Source organism: Rissa tridactyla, chromosome 1, assembly GCF_028500815.1.
Source record: "Rissa tridactyla isolate bRisTri1 chromosome 1, bRisTri1.patW.cur.20221130, whole genome shotgun sequence".
Taxonomy (NCBI): Eukaryota; Metazoa; Chordata; class Aves; order Charadriiformes; family Laridae; genus Rissa; species Rissa tridactyla.
In genome coordinates this window covers 24294213-24318107 of record NC_071466.1, presented here as the reverse complement: position 1 = coordinate 24318107, position 23895 = coordinate 24294213, and the positions used below count along the sequence as shown (strand labels likewise).

The following is a 23895-nucleotide window of genomic DNA, read 5'->3' as shown; positions in this document are numbered from 1 at the left end:
ACATATCAAATTTCAGCTGAACAGTAACATCAAACACAAGATCTCATAATTTATTAAGGACTGATTGTGCATCTAATGCCACTTGTAAAGTACAAGGTAAAAGCTAAGACCTTCTACCTGTATTTTTGTGTATCAAAAATTAATAATGTGCTGTTGTGAAAAAACATGAAGTATCCAATTCTGTTGCTAGCAGTCCTTGTAATATTTGCAGTTGACTTTGATGGGAGCAACCCAGACTCTGAGGCAATCGTAATACCATATTTTAGTACTTGTTTTTGGAGAAACGCATGGATAAGGTTAGCTCAGGCCCTTTTTATAAACACTTAATTACTGGCTCTTCCATGGATGCTTTTGCTTCCAAGTGAAGGAGTGACTCAATGCATAACAATTACCTGAGAGTTTATTGTTGCTTTATGGATACCCAGCCACAGCAGAGCCTAAATATTTCATCATTTCACACTACTTAACAAAATACTTCAGTACCCTCAACTTCAGGATAACAGTGTTTTTTCCATATTGTGGAAATACCAGTGCAATGCTTTTGTGCTGTGCTGCACTAATTGGACTTTGTTGATCAGGCTCTATTCTGTTAAATTTTTAATTCAATATTCACTCTAAGGGAAAAGAAGAACATCTCTCATCTCTTATAGTGTATGGCAAGATAAACATGCAGCCTTGGGAGAGATTGAATAACTTGTAGATTTCTGTGTTCTTGTCTGTGGGAAAACTGGTTATAAAGGATTTTAAGTTCCGAACATGCTCAGGCTTCAGGTTTGCGGTCGTAGGTGTGGCCTCTTTAAAAGGTAAGAGATGAGTTCAAGGTCAAAATTTCGATGTATTTACTCAAATTAGAGTGAGATAGCAAAGTCAACTGTAAAGATTATAAGAATTAATAGCTCAAAGCTTTGTCGTTTTAATCACTATAGTTTCTCTTCCTCAAAGAGGAGACCAGTCTAATCATTAGCCTAACTAGTTAATAAGAGCTTGAATCTAATTAATTTTTGTGCAGCTATTGGTAATCTCACATTCTTGAAACATTATGCTTTGTAAAAATATCCTTGCTACTGACTTCTTCTGTCACAGTAGGCTGGTGTTCCCTTGCAAATCATACACCTTTGGTTTGTTTTAATAGAGTGCTCTTCTAAGTATATCCTGATACTCTTTACCTCCAGATTTTGCTACGCTTTGTCTTTTGTTGTTCTCTTTTTTTTTTTTTTTTTTTGCCCCCTCTTAAATGCAGATGTGTTTTGAAAAGTAGTTTTCATTTTGGTTGCGTGTGTGGTACATGGATTGTTCTTTGAATCCCCAAGCTGAGAAAATAGGACACAGCCAGTCTTGTTACTGTCACTTTGAAAGCTCAGTGGGGAGAGAAGTGCCTTTCCAAGTCATGTGAGACTGATAAATGAAAACAAAGGGGTTTGAATGGCAATTATTATCTGAGACTCCTCAGGTTTTCAGAGCAGTGCCACGCATAGCTCAAAAGACGGAGTGGAATCATGTTTTACTGCCATGAATATTCAATGAATCCCAGCTCTTTTGTCTGAATACCCGGGTCCTGAGCAGTCCCACGGCAGCAGTGTCAGGTCTCCACAGTCCTGTTGCTTTACTGCTTGGTTAGATTTTCAATGTTGTGTTGAAGCAGCCGAGCTCTGCTGAATTTGAAGTCCTTATGATTTCTCATTTCTTACATAGTGTTTCCCAGGTATTGTGAACCTAGGTTGACATCTATGCACTGTGCCTTATTTCCCAAATTGTTCAAAGGAAAGCCCTGCACCTCTCATCTGAGAGGTAAAATTGGTGCTTTGTAGCAAAACAAATGTTCACGTGGCTTCTTTGTATTGTTTTTCTGTTTGTCTTTTCCTCATGGTACAGGGCCAAGCATACCTACCATAAAACTTTGCTGGAGCAAGTTCAGGAGTTGGAGACGAAGACGAGGGAGCTGGGAAAAGCCATGCTTCGTGATAGTAATGGAAAGAGGTGGGGCAAGTCTATGCTAATGTTTAAAACATACCCTTCTTGTCCTCTCCCCTCTCTGTTTCTCATTCGCCATTCAAATCTAATTCCAGACAGGGTAAGAAGGCTTCTGCCCTGTATTATTCATTTATTGTTGTTCCTTTTCATATATGTCTGTTGCCCCCACCAAAATCAGCCTTTCCAGTTTCATATCTCCTGTGGTATTGCTGTGAGGCTGTGTTAGAAACTGCTGCTCAGTCTCCTGCTTGGTAATGTGTAGTGCTGTTACCTGGCCACTGGGCCAGACTGTTTTTGAAAGGACTTTGCTGTAAATCATTTAAAAAAAAATAAATAATTCACTCTGATAACCATGTCGGGGAGGGAACTGTCTGCAACTCAGGGTATGAAGACTGTAGCTAAAAGGAGAACTGGCTAATCCAGTGTGCCCTACAACTTCGTTCAGTCTCACCTTAAGAGTTTTTTATGCTTTTGCTTTTTTTCCACTGCAGCTTGCAGGCCCCTGCTTTTAGGGTTCTCAGTTTCTCATTGTGCCTCTCCCTTATATCCACACCATATGGACTTGAACATATTGCTATTATTGAATCTTTCATTGTAAGGGGAGTGTATGTGTTTTGTGGGAACTTCTGTCTCTTCTGAAAGAAGCTAAAGAAAATCATAGTGAGGCTTTTGCATCCAACAGTTTCATTTACCATCTCAGAATGTGGTTTTGCATCAGCTGGTTGGAAAAGCTCCCCAAGTTCAAAAAGGTTTTAGAACTAACTCTTCTGTTCCTTACACAATATGGCACCACATGACTTGCTAAGAAACTACATGATCATTAAACTGGGTTTTAGCAAACCTTATAAACTAGCAAACTGAGTGGAATGGGGCTTTTAAAAGATTTTGTTCTTCTGGGGCAGGGTCATCCTTTGTGCCTTTGATGTCTATTCTAAGGTAAACTAATTGCCATATTGTAGCTGCTGCTAAGACAAGAGGATAGTGGATTTTTCAACTGAACTTGTGAGTTAATAAGCACTATTTTTAGGGAAAACTATCAGGGAGTTCACCAAGATTATAGTAAACTGAGAAGCTTTAAAAAAATGCTTGTGTGAACTTTAATGTGTTTGTAAGATGTCCTTAGTGACCAGAGTTTGCTTCTCAGAGGCCAAGACAAAGTAAACACAGTGTTATTGATTAAGATCACTTCAAAACACTTGGTTTGTTCAGTTTTTATTTTGAGTCATTTTTCTGCTGTGACTTTTGGATCCTACAAAACACAGTTTGTAAATTGTGCTTACTTGCAAAAGTCACAAACTGCACATCAAATAATTTAAAAAGAAAAGGCAAACTTTGCGGCACTGGTCAACAAAAGCAACCTTCTATGCCATGATTAAAGCCAACAAAGATGCCTGAAATCAGACATTTAATTAAAAATAGGCCTTGTTTTTAGAGGGATGAGCAGTCACCTTGAAGTCAGTCGGAGACAAAGCATTTGGTACCGAAATCACGTGAGCCTGCCAGGCGAGAAAGGTGTACCATGGTGTTGTGAGGTGCTGACTGATAGACCGACTAGATGCCAGGCAAGTGGAATCCAGGCCAGCAGAGCTGTTCCCAGGCACCCAGCTGTGGTTGTACGAGCCCCTTGGCCGCTGCTGTAGTTCTTATCCATGTGCAGGGTGTAAAGTTGCATTGCTGTTGGTTTGTAGTGTTTGTGTTTTCCTGCGGGTATTTAGTGCCAGTTATTGACAGCCAGAGAGTGAGTCAGCTTTTTGCCTGATGAATCCCTGGGTTGCAAGGCGGGTTGACACACACAATAGTGAGAGAAACAGCAAGCGTTAGATCTGTTTATATGTGTGTGTGTATGTGTCTCCCAAGAACTTGATGGGTTTCTTCTGTTTACACTGTCCTGACTTTCTGTAAATTTAATGGCCATGTTGTAATTCATTCATACGCTACATGTTTTCATAGCCTTTTACTTTATTGCATTCTCACTGCAAACTCTTTCATCTGCATTCCTCCTCCATATAGCTTCACTTCATTCTCGAAACGCTTGCATGGAGATGATGTAAGGAATCCCTTCTGGCCCTCCTTCCCATTCTCCCTCCCCCCCTCTTCTTTCCATGCATTTGTTTGTTCTCCTTCCTAATTGCTCCCAGATTTTCTGGGTGGTCCATCTGTGAACTAGATAATGGTAGAGTGCCTCTGTCTGCTAGGAGCTGGTGTGCTGTGCTTGTGATGTGGCCTCCTGAGTGCTCTTCAGAGTTGTTCTGTCTTTTATCTCTTTTGTTTGTCTCCTGGCTCTTTCACACCTGCTAGAAATCCTGCGCTTGTCCAAAGGGAAAAGTGAGGGTGGGAAAGAGGCAGAGTGGGAACTTTCTGTGGTTACAGCCCCTCTGGTTCACATTCTTTATTTTTAAAAAATTTTCCTTGAAGCCAGTGGAAACAAGTGGTGTGAGGCACGTGCGCTGCTGTCCCCTCCTGCCCGCAGCCCCATTGCTGGCAACGTGACACTATGCAGGAAGGGGAAGTAACCGGAGTCTCCTCATTTCTAATGGAAAGTGGAGAGCTGCCTTAAAACTGCATGGGTCCATCTGTTACCTCCAAGTAACAGTGTTAGTTCTTGGTTGGAAGTGTTCCTGAAAACTTACCCATTAGGTGTTGGTTTGTTCAGGCAGCTGTGGAAGATAAGCTGGCTGTCATCAGGATCTATTTTCCTGGCCCACAGAGTGGACACTATTTTTATTCAGTGTTTTTCACAAACAAACAAGAGAAAATCACACCCAATTACAGATAAGAGAAGTATTTAGGGAGCTAATTGCTTTTATCATTGCCTAGACCTTAGACAAAAAATGAGGTGCAAGATCTGGATGTTTAGGATTAATCTGCTAAACAAAAAGCAATTTGCAAAGCCCAGAAAGCAGTGAGTGCATCTAGGCTTGCACAACAGTTTGCCATGGCTCAGCTGAATTTCTGTAAAATGTGAGCAGGATCGCACGTGGGTCCTCACTGCACTTGAGGAAGGAGTGCTGGGAGATCTGCATGTGCCACTTGTTACCTAAATATGCATATTCTGTCTTAAGAGGGTCTTCAGCCTGCCAACTATCCTTGCTAGACACATTTTTCCAGGTTAATAAAAAATGTCTTCGCTGGTTATTAATTACATCCTCTGGATCTTAGCCCCTTTGAGCATTTTCTAAAATTGAATTTGCTTGTATTGATCTAAAAAAGCAGATGCAAACTTTTGCCTTTCCCATGGCTGGGAGCAAACAGCAAGGCGAGTGGTAGATCAAGGGGTGTCTGGTCAGCACAGGGGAGAGCATCGGCACCCTGAGCACTACAGCTGGGTCCCAAAAACCTTGCAAATAACACTAGAGTGATGCTTGGAGATTATATCAAATGTATTGTTTTGAGCTGTGAAAGGTTATGTTCGCATTTCTCTGTATATCTCATCTAGACAGCTAAAAACTTACTTTTTGTGGAAGCTGGAATGATTGCAAAATCGGATGAGTCCAGGAGCAGGGGATTTCATCAGGGGAAGCAAGTATCTGGAAAACTGGCAACTCCAGAAATAGCTGGAGAAGCAAAGGAGGGATTGTGCAGTAAGGGGCTGGTGATGGATCCCACGCTGCTGGTGGAAGATGAGTACTTGTGCTCGCCCTCCCCAGCCTGGCACCCAGCGGCACTGGGCTGGACTCCAGCCCAGCTGCGACGTGAGCAAACCTTGGTGCGGGAAGGGAGAGGGGCTCCCTGGCACTCTCATGTAACAAAGGGCAGGATTTAACACTAAATTTACATGAATTTGGAGAGGTGAGAGGAGCAGCTCTTGTGCCAAAGCAAACATGGACATGTGGAGACACCTGCCCAGCAGACCTAATCATGTTAACATGCAAGATTTACACAAAGAAAACAAACAGGTTTTCTACAGGTTTATACTCAAAAGTGGCATTGAGTTCAGCTGCAGAGACTTTTGTGTCTTTAAATAAGTTTACAACTAAATCTTGGCTCATAAAGGGCCAGATCTTCAAGTCCTCATTCACTTTTCACTCCATCTAACCTCTTATTGAAGTCAGCAGGAGTTCAGGTGGAGTAAAGCCTGATTAGGGACCAAAGCAAACTTTACTTTGGAAACCCATGTCGCTTTATTGCTCCACTGACCAAGTAATGGAGAGCAAGCAAAGCTGTGCAGCACCCTCTTTGCGACAGTAGATTTCCTGTTTCAGAGGGTTTCTCTGTCTTGGAATTGCACTGCAGTGTGCGTTTGTGCAACGTTTTTCAGTATGTCTTTTTACTCTTGCCACTTTCACGTGCCCGCTTCCGCCTCTTTCTTTCGTCTCCATTTCATAAAACGAATACTGGTTTTCAGTATACCTAAAACAGAGTGGAGAGACTGTGGGGAACTGCTGCCTTCAACAAGGACACCCGCTGGTGGAGATTCCCTTTCATTTCAGTACTTTTCACTAATCTAACTCTGTTGCTTTAGTGAAACGTGCATGACCAGCTCTCACCCTGAGAGTGAGCCATCTTATTTGTCTTAGACTCGGTTTTATTTGGTGGGTGAGGGCAGATGTCTATCTCATTTCAATAGCTGTCTGACCCGGTGGGTAATCGGTGAGCTGACACGGGTACGCATGGAGACTTACCTGCTCCACAGGTCCCTGGGGAGGAGCAAGAGGAGAATGTGGGAAACCTGACTCAGGCTTGTGGCTGCGCACGGAACCGAGAGCGGCAGAGCCCTCAGCCTCGCGCCAGCAGGAGCAGAAATAGTAGAACAAACTTAACTTTTCTCTTAACAAACCCACGAATGAGCTGAGGACCTGATCTCATGATTCCTGAGGAAGTGGTGAGCTTTTTCATTAAGATCAAGAGAAACAAGGCTTGGGCTCATTATATTTCAAAGCGCTTTGTCTCTTTTATTGATGCATTTCAAATTACATCTGCTTGAATAGGGGGACGGTGCCAGTAAGGCCCCTTCACATCAGCAGGTACAATGAATCTTGTCTGAAACAAACTGTCTTGTATGTTCAACTGGTTAAACGGCATTAGATGCTTGGAGCCAAATTCTTGTTTCATGAATGTGTTGGCTTCAGCGTATTTACCCAGGATGTGTGTGACTGTGATCTGAATCTCGCCCATCCAGTGCAGCTGACCGTAAAATGAGGTTGAAGAGGGGAGAGGTGTATTTTGGTTTTGAGGTTTTAGAGTCTTTTTATCAATTTTTCCAGATGTTCTTCACACCATTTCTGGGAAGGAAAGGCGAGATTTCTCCACCAGCATACATAACAAAGTGACTGGCATATTTATGATTTTTCCTTGCAACTTTTCTAGTAAAAAGATATTAGACTCCTTTTACTAGCAAAAAGCACATAAAATGATATCAGTGTTTTTGTAAAAATTCTTTGATTCCATATGGTAAACATTCATGTATGGTAGGTGGAAAATGCATAATTTTGTTTTATTTTACACTTGCCCCTTTCTTTCTCCCTCCTGTCCCATATCAGTAAGGAATCATCACATTATTTCCTCATTTTAATATGTACTGTTAATTTCCGGCGTTTCTAACCCCTATGTGTGAGACACTTGAAATTACTAGGTTTGGTTCTATCCGAGTTGAGCAGTGGGGAGGCCGTGGGGCAGAGGTGGGAAGGAGCAGAGGGCAGAGAGGTTTTCAGAAGCTGGCCAGAGGGATGAAAGGGGAACTGTCATGCTCCCATTGGCACTGGGGACCCAAGTGCCCAGCTGCTAGCACAAACCAGTTGGAGCTGACATGCCCCTTCTCCAGTGCAATTAATTATTTCATATCCTGATTGTGCCTATCATGTAACCTTGAGGGAGACCCAGTGCACAAATAGGGTTAAAACCTGGTGACCTGGAGAAGGATTTAGAGCTGTGATCAAATCTGCTAGCTAGCAAAGTCAAAGTTGATGGAGGTACAGTATCAGCACAAAGGCCAAAATGAAGCTGTAAATTGAAAGGAAAGATTAGAAAAAAGAGAACATAACAAGATGAGAGTTAAAACTGATTAAGGGGCCAACCTTTCTAATGCTTAATCCTGAGTTACTGGGTTGGGTACCGGGGATCTCCACAGGGGAGAGAAGAAGAAATCTTCCCTCCAGGCTGCACAGCAGGAGAACTGCTCCATAACAACTATTCCAGCCTAATGGCTTCAGCAGTCTGCCTGGGCTTCTCCGCTGGCTAACCCCGTCTCAGAAGAGAGGCAGGACAGCCCACACTCATGATTCTGATTCGTGGCGACGAACAAAGTACTAAGTTACGTGTTGTAAGGATGAGAAAACCGAAGTTGTACTAGATAATAAATGTTTAGTGGACAATTACAAAATACTTAAAAGCTTAAAGAAAAGCAATTTGTTTTTTTGCAAATCAACAAAATGTCATGGGCTTTGCTCTAAATGGTATCCAGACACTTCCAAAGTTCACCACTTTTTGTTGTTGTCCTGAGCTGTTCTTTAGCTTTTTTTTCTCTAGAGAAAAGGAAGAAAAACCCTGATAGGACGAGTTTGGAGGTTTTCAACACAGAAGTCATTTAACTTTAGTCAATGTACTTAAGTGGACTTTTTTTAAACCAGAAAGTTTGGATTTAAAAAAGAAACAAAAAACAAACGAATGAACAAAAAAACTCAACACAGCACCTTTACATAGAGACCAAACATGGAAAACTTCAACCTCCAAGGTGACTACTTCTGAAAAAATGAGTGATTAGGAAAAGAATGTTATAATTGCAACTGTATTGCCACCTTATCTGTAGAGGATATGACCAAGCACCCACTAGAGTAAGTGCAAAGTGAGGCACTTACAGACAAGAAGTAAATAGCACTGATACCAAAAGGAGGATAGCTGAACAGCAGCAAGACACACTTAGCCTTTTCTGCTTGTCAGATGTTTAAACTGAGTCAATTCCCACATTTTGGAAAGGTTGAAGGCAAAACTGGGCAGCTTCAGCTTTGTGTTTAAGTTAGTTGGCTTTGGTACCACTTACAATGATGCCCTCTCCCCCTTGTAATGAAATGCGTAAGCACATGCTTAATGTTTGCAGTGCTTAGAAACGGAAGGCGCTCCGAGCAAAGAGAGATCTCATTTATTATTTTCTTAGGATTGTTGCTTTTCAGACAGGCATGTGATGTTTAGTGTCTGCTTTTTTTAGATGGTATTTTTAAAAGGTGCTTGGTAATACTGTCTTCTGTTCAAAGAGTAGTCTTGGAATGAAGTTGAGGAATAACAGCCTCAAAAAGGAAGGCTGGAATGGATTGTCCAAGTGATTTTTTTATTTATTTTTTTTTAGAAGTCAAAGGAGTGACCTGTTTGGCTTTTTTGCTTTGGGACATCATTAATAACAAAAGAAAATGTAAATGATCCTTGCTTGTCACCAGAAGGAAGAGCATTGTCCTGCTTTTAGCCATACAACTTTAAGGACCAACAGAGTGGAGAATTTGGTCCCAGAACTCTATGTGCAATCTGGGGGCTGGCTGAAGCTGAGGACATGCCTTGGCCTCTGCTGTTGCAGGGTGGTTCTGCCACTGGCACAAGGTGATGTGGCAACGTGAGTAGACTTGCATGCACCTGACGTGGGGCCTGCTGCTAACGCTGGCTGCAGGCTGTCCATGCTGGTGTCCTGCATTCAAACCTCTGAGATGTGGTGGGAAAGGAAAGCTGTTGTTTCAGTGAAGTAGCATGCTACCAGGCTAAATCACAAGCTGTGACAACAGTGTTTCTCCAGGGCTCTGGTGAGGACTGTGGATCCATGGGGTTTTGTTGATGTGGCTGCAGGGCTGGCTTAAGAGTTTCCCAGACCATTCCTTACCAGCTGTGGTCATATGGGTCCATCTTTGCCCTGTCTCCTCAATTGGATCAGCTCAACTGTTTGTGGGTCCATGGGATAGATGAGCTGAAGGAAATGGAATGGTGTGGGGAGCGCTATCGGGTTCTCCAAGCGACTGGTAAGGGCAGGAACCACTTTAGCCATCAGTCACCACAATGGACATCCATGGAGCTGCTGAAATTTTGTGTCACTTTTAATCTTTTTCACATCCAGGCGGGATAAACAACTTTCAGCTGCCTGTGAGCTGAGCTGGGTACTGCGTGTTGCAGGCCTGGAGAGCTTGCCACTACATGGCTGCTTTGAGTATGCTCCAAGTTGGTCTTGCATGACTACACACACATCCACATAGATTTGAGGCTTAACAGACAAACATTCGGCTGGATAAGGTCAAGTATAACTCATAAACAGGGAAAGCTCCTTAAATAGTTGCTTCCTATCTAGGGAAAAGGGAGTTTCTCCTCCGTGGCTGTGACACATATTTGGGAAGCAGCTGGAGGGGAGTTGCTGTGTTAACAAGGCCTGGAGATTTTATACCATGGCAGGGCATAAGGTCTCCAGCTTCCCTGGAGAGTTAGCTGTTGCTAAACCCTCAGCAAGGACTTGGCACTCCCTAAAGCCTGGTTGTCTTGATGCAGGAGTCACCTCTGATAGGTAACTTCTTGCACCTCTCAGCCTGCAAGTGGCACAGGCCACTCCTCTGTCTTCATTTCCTTGTGGTTTGTGCCTGGTGACTCTTTGGTCTTCTATCCATGATCTGTTTTTTTGGTGATGGCTTGTTGAGTTATCTACAGAAAAATAAAAAAGGAGCATGGATTTGGATGTCTCTCTGTTTCAGCTGGATCCTGAGTGATTAAGGAGCAGTGTGTGTAGACGCTGACTCTGCAAAGAAAATGCTGATTTTTGTTTTACTTTTTATATGCCTCAGACGCTTCCTTGTGAAATGCTCCGGAGATTTCCTTTGATTACACTGCAGCTTCATTATCAGTAATGCCTGTTTGCCTTTTAAATTTAAAAAGACCTCCTACCCTGATTGACCTCATAGTAAAACATTCCTGCAATCCAACGCTAGATAACCAAAAATAACATCTCTGCCTTGTGGACCGAAAGACAGAAACCAGCAGAAGCCTAGAGTTGCTACTTTTGCTATTCTTCAGGAGGGGGATTCCTCTCTGATGTCTCCAAAGCCCAGAGGATGGAGGTGTATTTGCTCACTTAGCCAGTCAGACCTTTCTTCCGCAGCCCCGGGATGATCTGGGTATTTAAGCATATGGAGTTTTGCTGAACCCTCAGCAATAGTGTGACTTGCATTTGAGATGATTTGCATGCTTTAATTTTGAATTCCTGGTCTCTAAGAATGTTGGTTTTTTGTTCTCCTTACGCCAAGTCTCTGTTAGTTGTCATCTCTCTGCCTGCTGCATAACTCTTAACAACTCTCTTATGTTAATTTAAGTAATGCACTCGAGTCTAAACTAAAAGAAAAAATTGAAAAAAAAGTTAAACCAAGGCCCGCAGCTGTGCTCGGGAGTGGACTCAGCCAGCAGGGAGTATCTGAGGAAGACAAATAGGTCTCCTCTGGCCAATTACAAAGGTGTGGCCACAGACTCTGCCTGGATTATGGTTCTTGCTGTTTGTCCACCGGGACCGTGACTGTCACTGTAAGCCTTTAAGCAGCGTTACACTGCATGAAAGGTGAGAGATGGAACCTGTGAATAAATCCTGAGGAATAGTTGATATGTCCTAGCAGCCAGAGAGGGATCTGTGAGTCCGCTCTGCCGGGTGATACCTGGGGAGAAATCACAGTGCTCAAACATCTGGTTCTTAATGGAGTTTGAGAACCAAGAGACTGAAATGAAAATCAACAATCTGCTTGTAAACGGTTTGGTGACTAGGATTGATCAAAGCTGAGAAGTCTGTCTGTTTCAGACCTTTTTTCTTGCTCTTCATATTTTATGTTGATGTAACTTCTGGTGACAGAAACATGTCAACAAAGAAACAGCAAACTTCCATGTAAGTTATTGTTTGGAAGGTATGGAAGAAATCAGTTATTATGTTTTAATTCTAAATTTTAAAAAGGGAGAGGAGTATCCTCTTCTCCCCTCAAAATCTAGTTCACAGCTAAAGTTGACAGGGACAGAAACTTCCTGATCTTTTACCTTGTGTTTAGCCACACTGGGTGTTTTGCAAAACCTTCTTTTTCTCCCCTTCCTCCCTCCCTCCCTGCTGTCGCAGTGCAAGGACAACATGTTGCAAGGTGTTTGGTCCAACAGGAGAGGAGTGCAGGCCAGCCAGGGCTTCTCAGGCAACAACGTGTTTAACAAAATATGTGACAATGGAAAGAAAGAGACTGAATGAGGGTGTGTCTGCTGCTCCATTTGAAAATGCATATGGGTAGGAGGGAGGCTGTGGAGTTACGGGCAGAACTTTAATATGTACCTGTTGCTAAATGCTACAGCAGCACCCCAGGATAGAAGAAACAGTGACACTGCCCCTGCAGGCAGTAGTGCGAGGGGGTTCGTAGCTATTCAGATGACAGGAAAAAGAGCTGCATGCTTTCTTGCCCTCTGGGCTTACCCACAGACATAGGTATCTTGCCCTCTGGGCTTACCTATGGATGCTGGGTACTTGCACTGAAGAGCCATGCCTCTGCCACGGGTTCTTTGCGTGTTTTTAAGGCAGAGGGATAGCAGCTGGGATATGTGCTTCAGTGTTTTATTTGTGTCATCTTTAGCAGCCCTGGTAAGGCTTCACTATAACTTGGTTATTCCTTCCAGAAAGTGGAAAAGCAGAAAAAAAACCAAATCACTTCATTTGTGTGTGTCTGACTGAATTCTAAATTGTCCAGAAGGTCATCAAGCTAAAACCAATGGCAGATAAGTGTCTTTGCCCATTTGGTGTGCCTGTGCTCTCTGTCTCCTCTAGTAAATAATAACAAAACACAAACTTATTTCTTAGAGTTCTGTTCTTGTAAGAGAAGGGGGGCCCTGAATTTTTATTTTTATTTTTTTTTTAACTGGGCTATGTGTGTGTTTTCTCAGGGAGGATCCACTTTTAAGAGACACCTGCGTCCACTTTAACCTTCCCTTTTTTGTGAGCCCTGCTTTTGCCACCAGCCAATTAGTAGGCTCGGGAGGACATTCTGGGTCAAGCTATACCAAGTACTGCAAATCCTCATTAACGCTAATTAGTGCTCAGTAGGTTAATTGGTGGTGAAGCTCATCTTTTTTTAATTACTTGAGCAAATGAGCCAGTGGGACCTTGTGGTCAGCTTTGAATTATTCTGTTTGTTTTGATGCACCTCATTTGAATGTGTAAAGCCAGATGTTTGTTGCCTAGATTTAAGGGCTGTTTGCGTTTGTGAGGGATGAGAAGAAGGGAACACAGAAAAATAAAATCAAGGTCTCTGTTGACACCTTAGAGCAATTCAGATATGAAAATGGAAGAGTCATTTTGTTCATGGAATGGGAAATACTGGTATGAAATAATATGTTGCCTTTAGTTTACCTTTTGATTTGTCATTCATATAATGAATTTGTGTAATATTGCTAGCGCAGATTTCCAGGCAGACAGAAATCATCTTGACGCTCTTAAGAAGCCATTGCAAGGGTATTCCTGGCACAAGGTATTTATCAGTGATAGTAACTGAATCTGGTTTAAGATAACTTGAGTAATGACATTTTTAATCTGTTTTTTCATAGTAACCCTCCAAATTGGGACACTTTTTATAGTTTTTATTCGAAGCTACTATTTGTTTTGTTTAGTTCAAAGCATTTTGTCTGTGTCCTTTGTCCTTCATATAATTACAGATGGATGGTCTCTCTCTCTCTTACCCTGTCTGAGGTCACTAACTAACCAACTTAAGCATATTTCACTGTCACTTTCCAGGTCACTGACTCCCATAAGAATGTCTGTGTTTGTGATTTCTTCCATTCTGACACCGTTTTTGAGGTCCTGAGTATGAACACAACTATATCCAATATTCAGAGTATGATCTCATATCCATTTGCCTCAATGCATCTTAAGACGCCATCCTTAGACCCCGTGGGAGAGCTTAGGCACTGTCTCCGAGTCACTGGAAAGCAGAATTAACACTTGAAATCATGGCTATATTTGGGACTGATTTACAAGCAGTATTTCTGTGAGCAAGGCCTAGCCTGGTGCCTGATGTCATCATTAGTTTTGCATCGAAGTGTGACAGAGACTGAGAAGTCTTCACTTTGTTATCTGTTTGTAGCAGACAAAAACATTTTCTGAAAGCAGGGACTCGGTATCAGTGCAAACACTCTAATTAAGAAACCCACTTAACTTTGCTTTTCTTTCCTTTCAGGGCTTGTATTGGAAGTTCTAATATCTGTTAATAATTCAAATACTCGTACATTTCAGAAGAGCTGTGTGCATTTACATCTGTGTGTTAAGAGCTCATTTTATAGTACTTGACTGGTCTTGACTTGCAGTCTATTTCGTCATCATTTGTACTTAAATCACAAATGCTCTAATTCTTCCATGATTTTTTCTTTCTCTGCATAGATACGATCCCATATCACTTCCCAAATGGGAAAACCTGATGTGACTTCCGATTCTGAAATTGTTTATTATAATTAGCAATATCAAAGATAGTCTAGCTTTGGCTTCCTTAGAGCTACGATGTGTCACTCATGTTCAGAAGTCCCTTGACAGAACACTTGCCTCCACACATTGCATGTAGAAGCCTGAGGAGCTAACCGCTACTGGCCTGTAGCAGATACCATCCTGCACTTCATCTGTTGCTGTGTGGTAGACAGGCAGATGAAGAATTTGTTCCTCGTGCCTTTTGCTGGTTAATTCCATTCTCAGTGTCAGAATTTTGTGGCAGGTGCTGCTTATTTGTCCCTTAGAATAAATATTTTTGGTAGGCTTAAGATTCCATTTTTAAGCCATCTATGAAAATCACCCTCCAGTTATCCTACTGAGATGGGAAAGACCCTTACCTGTATGTTCTTCTTAGAATCAAAGAATCATAGAATGTGTTGGGTTGGAAGGAACCTTTAAAGGTCATCTAGTCCAACCCCCCTGCAGTAAGCAGGGACATCTTCAACTAGATCAGGTTGCTCAGAGCCTCATCCAGCCTGGCCTTGAATGTCTCCAGGGATGGGGCCTCCACCACCTCTCTGGGCAACCTGTTCCAGTGTCTCACCACACTCATGGTGAAGAACTTCTTCCTAATGTCTAATCTAAACCTACCCAGCTCTAGGTTAAAGCTATTGCCCCTCATCCTATCTCTACATGCCCTTGCAAACAGCCCCTCCCCAGCTTTCTTGTAGGCCCCCTTCAGGTACTGGAAGGCCACTATAAGGTCTTGCCGGAGCAGTCTCTTCTCCAGGCTGAACAGCCCCAACTCTCTCAGCCTATCTTCGTAGGAGAGGTGCTCCAGCCCTCGGACCATCTTCATGGCCCTCCTCTGGATGTGCTCCAACAGGTCCATGTCCTTCTTGTGCTGAGGGCTCCAGAGCTGGGCATAGTACTCCAGTTGGGGGTCTCACGATCTGCAGAACATGAAATAGTATCCTGTAATTCACAGGACAGCAGTAGATTCAAACAGTGTTTTGCTACACTTAGCAGTCAATGGAGTTTAAAGTTACCCAGCAGTTCTCTGCAATCAGCAGAGGTTGCACAACACAGCATCCCTAGTTCGCATGGGCATCGTAATGGTTGATTCTGCAGGCTGGCAACTTCGTAAGCCTGTTAAAGGTTAGAGACATCTCATGTCTCACTTTGTGCCTGCCATCCCTTACCTGGTGATCCTTTGTAGTACATGCTTTCTATTATGCTGCCCGCTCTGAGCAGTTGGGCATTTCTTTGTGTATGATGTACGTCATTTTCTTACAGCCAGATGGTCTTCGGATTTTTAACTAGTTGGATCTTCCAAGATTTTTAGAAGCTTCCATGCTGTAGCACTGGCTTTTAGTGGAAACCTTTGATCCTTTCTCTTTGAATACATGCAGATCTCATGACCCGAGAGCCCTTGAAGATTCTTTGACACTCATTTGTTATCTCTAGTTTTGCTTCCAAATCTGTTATGAACTTTTATTTTATATTGAGGAAATACTACTGACTGCAAGCGGGGAAAGCAACCTGGCATATCTCTTGCAGCTGTGATTCCGTGGTGCCAAGGGAAGGTGGGGGAAGAGACCAAGTGTCTGAAAATGCTGACAGTTTGTAAAGGTTTTAAGGAGACATCCATAGACTGAACAATTCTTCTAGTTCAGGTCTCTGAGCTTAGAGACCACAGGAAAAAGAGAAGGATTCATCCCTTTCTTTTGTGGACATCTCAATATGCACTGAACAGAGGACTGTGGGTGTGGATATTACCCTAATGGACTATTAAGTGGAATATAAGCCTGCATGGCTGGATTACATATTATAGGCATCTCAGAGATTCTTTGGTTACTTTCTTGTTTGAAGTTAGAAAACTGCTTTAATGAAAGGGAGTTGTTTGCTGTTGTAAGCTTGTTGACAGCAGCAGCTGTGCTTGCTGGGATTTCCATTCCCTGTACCAAATGTATGTGAATTTGTAATCTAATCCAAGAAAGATATCAATGTTGGCATTCAGATGTGTATCCATGTTTGCAGCATAACCGGTGGAGTTACTGCTTATGAATAAAGATGTGAAAGAACCAGCAGACTGCAAAAATGGAGACACGGTGTAAATGTGGTGGTGCAAATGGGATAAAGACACTGCAAAGAGCTGCACTAGTAGACGAATCCCTTCTATGCACTGGCTCTATCTCAGTGTTAGGAACAAGGGTGAAATGGAAAAAAAAACAAACAATCACCCAATCACATTATCTTTTTCAAAATAATCTGATATGTAACAGTTACTTCAGGCTCCAGCGCAAAGAGATTTGGGCACCTGCATTGTTTTTAAAACCCCGTTGAACTTAGCAGGACTTGTATACATAATCAAGTGCTTTGAAAGGTCAGGATCTTAGTCATCACTTGTTTATTCTGGACATAAAGGTCTTGATTAAATGAGTCGTGTTTTTAATAAAAATCAGAGTGGAGAGTGTCTGTAATGATTCGTGTACATCTGTTAAACCCATTGTAAGCATACTGTATTTTTCACCTTAAATTTTTATTTTCACTTTCTGTAAATTCAGTAATAATTTTTCAGGCCTTTGACAGGAACTGTGTAAACCAAAGGGGTTTTTAATCAAAAACTGGATAGAAGGTTTTCTTTCCAGTATGGGAGGTTGAAATGAGAGTGTTCTTTAGAAGACAGAATTAACTATGGGTCCCACCTTTGGTTGCTTCAGGCTGTTTTGCAGGTGTGATAGAAGCCTTTTACCATGTGCTAAGCCACAATGCTTTGCTCCTTCTCTCTAAGGCAGTTTGTGGGTGCCATGATTTGAGTACATAATAATAAAGAGAAATCTCCTTTTTAATGTTCCGTATCACTTGATGTCAGACTTCTGATACGGTTTGTAATAAGTGTCGGGCATTCAGAAATCACAGTGGTATTATGTATGGATAGTATTATGGATGGATTAAATAAAAGTAAGCTTATATAAAGTGGCCTTAGAAAGGAGGAGTTTCCATTATTAGAGAGTTCTCTTGATAATGTGCAGTTTAAAGAAAGAGAAAATTCTTTTTTTCATGCTACAACCATCTTAAATACTGATGAAGTCAAAGCTGCCAAGTACTATAAATAGAGTTGAATTCTACGTTGAAATTATCTGGTTACTCACTGGTTTGTTTTGTTTTTTTTTTCTCTCCCTCAGTGTGAACGAACGTGATCACTTGTTAAAAAGGCTCGGCAGGAAAACTCCTCCGAGCCTTTTCCGTGCTCATTCTGTCCAGCAAAGTGTATCACGTAAGTAGCAGATCATGTATGCATGTGTGTTTCCCAGCGGTCAGTCCCAGATGAGTGAAGTGAAGGGTGATTATTTTTTAATTAAATTGTAGGTAGAGATAATCTAGCGCAAAGGCTGAGCTGCCAAGCAAGACACATACACTTGGAAGTGGAATTAGTGTATTTGGCCCTAGGCGAGCGGAGCTCAAATGTGGATAATTCCCTAGGATCCAATCAACAGGCCCAAATGACAAAATCCCAGTACGCAGGTTCTCTAAATGTAAAATCCTGATAGTCTCAAGGATACTGTAAAATCAAAAACTCTGCAGGATAAAATAAATGTTGTGATAGAGCCTATCTTAAATAGAAATGTTTTCTTTATGAAAAGTCGTATTACTGTGGTCAGCTGAAAATACAGTAATGTTTCAGGGATGCCATTTAGGGGTTCCATGTGTTTCTGATGAGGAAAGCCGTTGCGTGCAGAGCTGCCTCTCCCCTCTCCTTCTTTGTCCTCTGCTGGGAGAAGAGAAGCAACATCACACCTCACTACTGCTGCAATTTGGAATAAATTGCCTTTCTTGTTGGTGTAGAGGTCATCCATTTATTCATCTTCCCAGAGGAACATATGACAGGCCTTGAGCTGCTGGACCTGGCATTTTTTTGTCAGTGTTAAGAAGGGTTTCCACAGCGTTAAACAAAATCTTAGCAGCTCTGTAGGCCAGATACACAGTGAAGGATGATGCTGTCTCAAGGGGACAGGGAGTCCGGTCAGCCCCTTCTAATGGTAAAATGTAGTCTGTCTTACAATTAAACTGGTTGTCAAAATATACTTATTTTGAGTAAATGAGAAAATAGCCCCCCAGCGTGCAGTACTGCTGCGCACAGGGCAAGGGGCAGGCACTCAGGATTTGGGTTTTGTATTGCCCTTGTAGTGAGAAGTGACGCCCTTGACTGTTTAAGAGTCCCAGGGAAGTCAAATCTCACTGCTGGCTGTGTCATCTTCTGTAGTACAACTGTTGTGGCTCTGGCCATGGAGGCAGGGATGGGATTTGAGAACTCAAATTCCTGTGATATGCCTATTTCCCACAGGGAATTTGACTCGAAAGGGGTGAGACAGTGGCGGATCTGCTAGTCTTTGTCCTTCATAGAGCCGTTGCAAGGCCATCGTTGTCAAATGGTGTAGGGTCTTTAGTGATCAATCCCATTGCTCCTGGAAAAAGAGGCCGTGCACAGAGCAGTCCTGTGGACCATGCTCTCCTGCCAGGATTTAATCCTTTGTGTCAAGGAGCCAGGGCTGCTGACGGCAGCAAGGCTTTGGGCATGCAACCATGTTCTTTGAGGAGATTCCAAAGGTGATGGTTGGCAGAAGAAATACATAAAATGCACAGATAAATTGCCGTCAAAAGTAATCTGCTGTAGAGACTTACCACGGTGCAGACAGGAGATACACCAGTGGTGACTAGTCAGATTTGATATATGCTTTTAGTCTGATAGAATACATTATCAGGTTGTTAGTAGATGAAAAGAAAGAAAAATGAGATCTCAAAATAAACCCTAATTTGGATAACCAGCTTCCCTATAAATGCAAATGATTATGTGCTAAATGAGTAGGGCCAGTCAGGACGGGTCACAATCAGCAGTCTGTTTTTCACATGAAGGTAAATTTTGATTGTGAAGCTGTTAGGATTGAAAGACGCTTTTTATGCTGTATCCATGACGCTAAAACTTCTGTCATCTCTTGTCAAATGTTATTTTCCAATGTTGCATAGCTGCTATATGTACAAGGTCATGGGAAATCTAGGGAACATATGTGCTATTTTCACAACCCTAAATTGTACGACTGTTTACTAAACGCTAGAAATCTTCAAAAGCAAAGAGTTGATGAATAGGGCAGTAGCCTTGACATGCTGGGCCAATATCTTAAATCACACTACGAGCATTCTGTTTGAAGTCTTGAACTGTTGATATGTTTCCACCAGGCTCCAAGTTCCTAACCTGTGAAGGCCACTTCTTTCACAAATTGCTTGTGTGACTTCAATTCAGAATCTGACACTTGCTTATAAAGCAGGAATATGGTTTGTTTAGTTAGACCTGACAAAGACCTAAGCAAATCAATTGCCTTGGTCCCAACAAGGAAAAAAACCAGGATTAAATTTCTTAGCACAGAATGTAAAGATGCAGTACTGATTCGAGAGTCACTTTATTTTTGACAACAATTGTTTCCAAATTTTTGGAGAGGAAACAATGCTTAAATAGCTTTGTTTCCAATCACATGGAAAGGAGAAAAATCTCATGGGGAATTTCAGGTCTTCTATTAGTGGTCCATGGTGAGAGGAAAAAGATGACTGAGGTAAGTCTGCAGAGCCCTGTATCAAAAGGCAGAAGGTCACTCCGTGTGTTTCCTTAGCTCTCCCTTGGTGAGCCAGACCCTCTCCGAATGCATTAGCCCAACACAAGACCTTCAGGCAGGTTGCATGGCTGGGGTGCTCCCATACAGCACCAAGCTCTGCCAGATCCAACCCCCGAAGTAGGGGACAGAGCCACACAGTCAGTGCCACATCAGTGACATACAGGAGTGCCAGCCAGGATTAATCTCTTAAACACCTCCTCCCAGTAAAGAAACTGGCTCAGGGTGGCTGCCTTGGAGAGTAGCCCCTGTCCATTTGGAAGGGTGTGCCCTTAAAATGTGTAAGACCTTTGTGTCAGTTTTTCTTGCTCTGGCTTTGTTTTTGTGTTCCTGAATCATGTAGAGCTGTCAGAAGCATGAAGGAAATTTAGCTACTAACTGTACTGTTAAAGATCCTGTGGTTGGTTCCTACCAGTAGAACTTCTGGGAAGCTTTATGAAAACTTTATAAAAAAGAAAAAATATTCAAGCTCCTGCTGGATGGCATGGTCATGTGATTGCATTGGAAGAGTTTTATATGGTTTCAAGCCCGTGTGCTAACCTAAAACCATCTCAGTGGAATCTTGCAGGCAGCGGTGACAGCGCTGGCCTCCAGGCTTGGTGTAGTTCCTGCTGAAGGTGCCGTGTTGAAATCGGAGATTGCCCATTGCCATCTGCTTTCTAAAGCCTCTTAAGAGTGAGCGGGAAATGCCACCAGGCTTCTCTCAGACATGTCTTTGGACCTTTCCCTTTAGTGTGCTGTGGGGCTCTAGGGAAGGAACAATAATGACTCCCAAAAGCTTCCCCTCTCAGACAGCTTGCTGGCAATGAGATTTTCTCCAGGTGAGTTTTCTCCCAGTCTCCATCCAAGTTCATGTCTGGTTTTTGCTGTGACTTTGTGGAATTAGCATTTCCTTTAGACAAAGCTATGATTGTCTAACCAAAACCACCAAAAGATGGCTCTTGACCTCCGCTTTTTTCCTGCACGACTGACCTGTATCACCTGTGCCCCTAGAGCCTCACCGGTGGGATGGGAAGGGTGATGCTCCCCGCTTGCTCAGGTACCTTCAGACCTGTCCGTCTTTGAGGAAAGTCCCATAGCATCTCTCTAGTGCAGTTTCCCTCCTGTAATTCAGAATACCCCCTGCCAGTGTTTAGTTGTCATTTGTCACAGCATGCTCTTAAAAACAGCTGAATCCTGCTCTCGCAGAATTCCCCCTGAAATGCAGAGAGCCATGCCTGAATGAGGATTACTGCACTTGGCCCAGATTTCCTATGCTAGCAAAGAAAATCCCTCTTCCTTTGACAGAATATGGTGATTGCATAGAGTAAATCTGAGTGCAGAGCATATGGTTTGCACCTTATTAATCAACGGAGAAAAAGCACCTGTCATCTGAGGTTCATTTCACAGTATGGGGGCTGACGAATAATAAATAATAATAATGTGTTCATGCTGAGGGCTCTAATCCCACCATTTATTCTCCACTAGCGGACACCTTCTTCCTCTCACTTTTCTACTGGTGCATTTTGATTTGAAAAACAACAGGGTAGCTACTCGAGATGCTTTTTAAACTCCATTTCCTCCTATCTTGCATGTGTTTAAAATATAATATACATTCTGTATTTTTTCCAAGCTACATATTTGTTGACTGTCAAGCAGAGTTGCAAGCTTTTAAAATCAACTTAAGAAAAAGAAATATGAATAATTAGTTTAGAATTGATGCTGTGAAATCTGTCTGTTTGCTACATGCAAATACGGGTAGGTTAGTATCTGGGACAAAAGAGATGGGACCATTTATCAGGAATTCCTCATGGGTCCTTTAGAAAACACAGTTTATCAGCAGAGAAATGAATGATCTCTGTAAGCATTAGTGAAAATGTTCAAGATTTAAAGCAGCTCTTACTTTCTCAGGAAAAATGGAAGAGGGTTGCCAGAGAAGTCAAAACAGAGTTAGCGTTTGCTGTTTAACTGGTAAATGTGAACTGTGACATCATAGCAAATCTCCTTAAAAACTGTGCAGAACCAGACATTTGGCCTAAGAGAGAATTTGGCTCACCAACTGATACCCTAATGTTGATTTTTATTATGTTAGAGAGATTTTTGGTATCTAAGAAGCAACATTTCCTAGAAGAGATTTATTTTAAAAAAAAAAAAAAAGCCCCTCCCATCCCTACAAACACTAAAACTTAATTTTAGCGGATTTGAATCTGGGCATTTATTCTCCAAAGGCAAACAACATGATGGTAAAATGCATTTTATAATTTGGACTATACTCAACCATAATACCATTGGATGTATGAAATAGTGAATTGCTGCAGAAGGCAAGGGTTCTGCCAGGCTTCCAGTGAGAACTGCTCTCTTTCTGGTTGGGCTAAAAAACCCTGTGACACACAGTTCAGATGTGTTGGAGGAGAGTGCAAGGAGTTGGAGACCTCTAAAATAAATCCCTGAAGTGACCAAAACTGTACGCAGTCCTTCCCTGAGCATAGTTTTCTGGAATAAAAAATAAGCCCTTTCTGGTCCTGGTCTTGGAAGCTGTTGCGAGTGGGCTGTTGAGCTCACGCAGCGTTACTGTCTTCAGGACACATGCATGGAGATAGTTTCTCTAATCCAGCATTGCACAGACCACAATTGGTCTGCAGTGAGCAGAAACAGCATGTGTTAAATTAGAAACCTAATGGGAGACTAGATTCTGATCTACTAATAGAATATCAAAGCTTTAAAAAAAAAAAAAACAAAACAAAACAAAAAAACAAAACAAAACAAAAAAACAACAGGATGCTTTTTAAAATTTAGTAGGTTGCCTGATAATATCTGGTACGAGTGAAACCTTAGATGTGATGAGAACGTGAATCTCCTCTTAACAAATGAGCCAACTGACAGATACTCAAAAGTGCTCCTTTCCTTCATTAACGGAAAGTCTCAGAGTACAAAGGTCCTTCCTTCTGCGACAGCCGTGAGTGGGTTGTGCCCAGAAAGTCCCAAAGAAATGTGCTCCTTCCTTGGGCTGCTGCAGGACAGCCGAACAATGAGGGCCTTGTTCCCAGGGCAGGCTCATAGGTGTGGTTTTTAAACCAGTGTTGGGGGAAAAGTTCAAACTTCCGAAAAGTTCCCTGGTAACTGGCAGATGGAAAATTTCATTGTTTTTGGATAAGGTCTGAAAATAGTGGAAACATAGAACTACTTGGGGAGTGCGGATGAGACTCGAGCGTTCACAGCGTTCTGAGTCTGCAAGGCACAATCAGCTGCCTGAACGACTTGGAGCTCGATTTTTTTACTTGTAGTATGAATTAAAAAATGCAATATGAACTCATCTACCTGTATAGAGATCAACAGGAAAAGTTTTAAATAAGCTGCCAAATATTGAGCTTCAACTAAGTAGAGCGGTGTGCGTGTATGGGGGGTCACAGCCTTTCCCATGGTGTATGCACAAAAATCGCGTTGCTGATATTTCAGAATAGGTCCAGAACATGAGGTTGTAAGGATACCACTGGCATTCTTAACCATTGATCGTCTTAGCCTCAATTTTTTTGTCCTGTTAAGGTGTTTTCTGCTGGTGTGAGAATAGTGAACGTATTTCTTAGATGCATTTTGTGTTGGCTTTGCAGGGTGCTTGTGCTGCCCGGCTGTTTATAGGCCTGTGGCAGCATGGGAAATAAGCAGGTCATGGGAAGGCACCTGGAGTTGATGGATTCCACGCACCAGTGGGGTCAGTGCTGGATGTGCAGTAGTTACGGCAGTGAAGACTCTACTGCACTGAATGATCTTACTGGATAAGTAAATACAGCAAAGCCATCTTGATGCAGACCAGGTTATGGGGCATGGACTTCAGTCATTTAGGGCTTTAGCTTGTGGTCTTTGACCAAATTGACTTTCCATTGAGAATTTAGCCAAAAA

General features: G+C 42.3%; 1 protein-coding gene across 1 annotated transcript in view; it reads left to right on the top strand.

Annotated features, from left to right (window-relative positions):
- The window catches only part of ATP8A2 (ATPase phospholipid transporting 8A2), a 309064-nt gene that overhangs the window by 276597 nt on the left and 8572 nt on the right, over positions 1-23895 (top strand). The window contains exons 35-36 of the mRNA XM_054188764.1: positions 1873-1977; positions 17542-17633. Of these exons, the coding sequence (XP_054044739.1) occupies positions 1873-1977; positions 17542-17633 (197 nt within the window). The remainder of the gene's footprint in view (positions 1-1872; positions 1978-17541; positions 17634-23895) is intronic.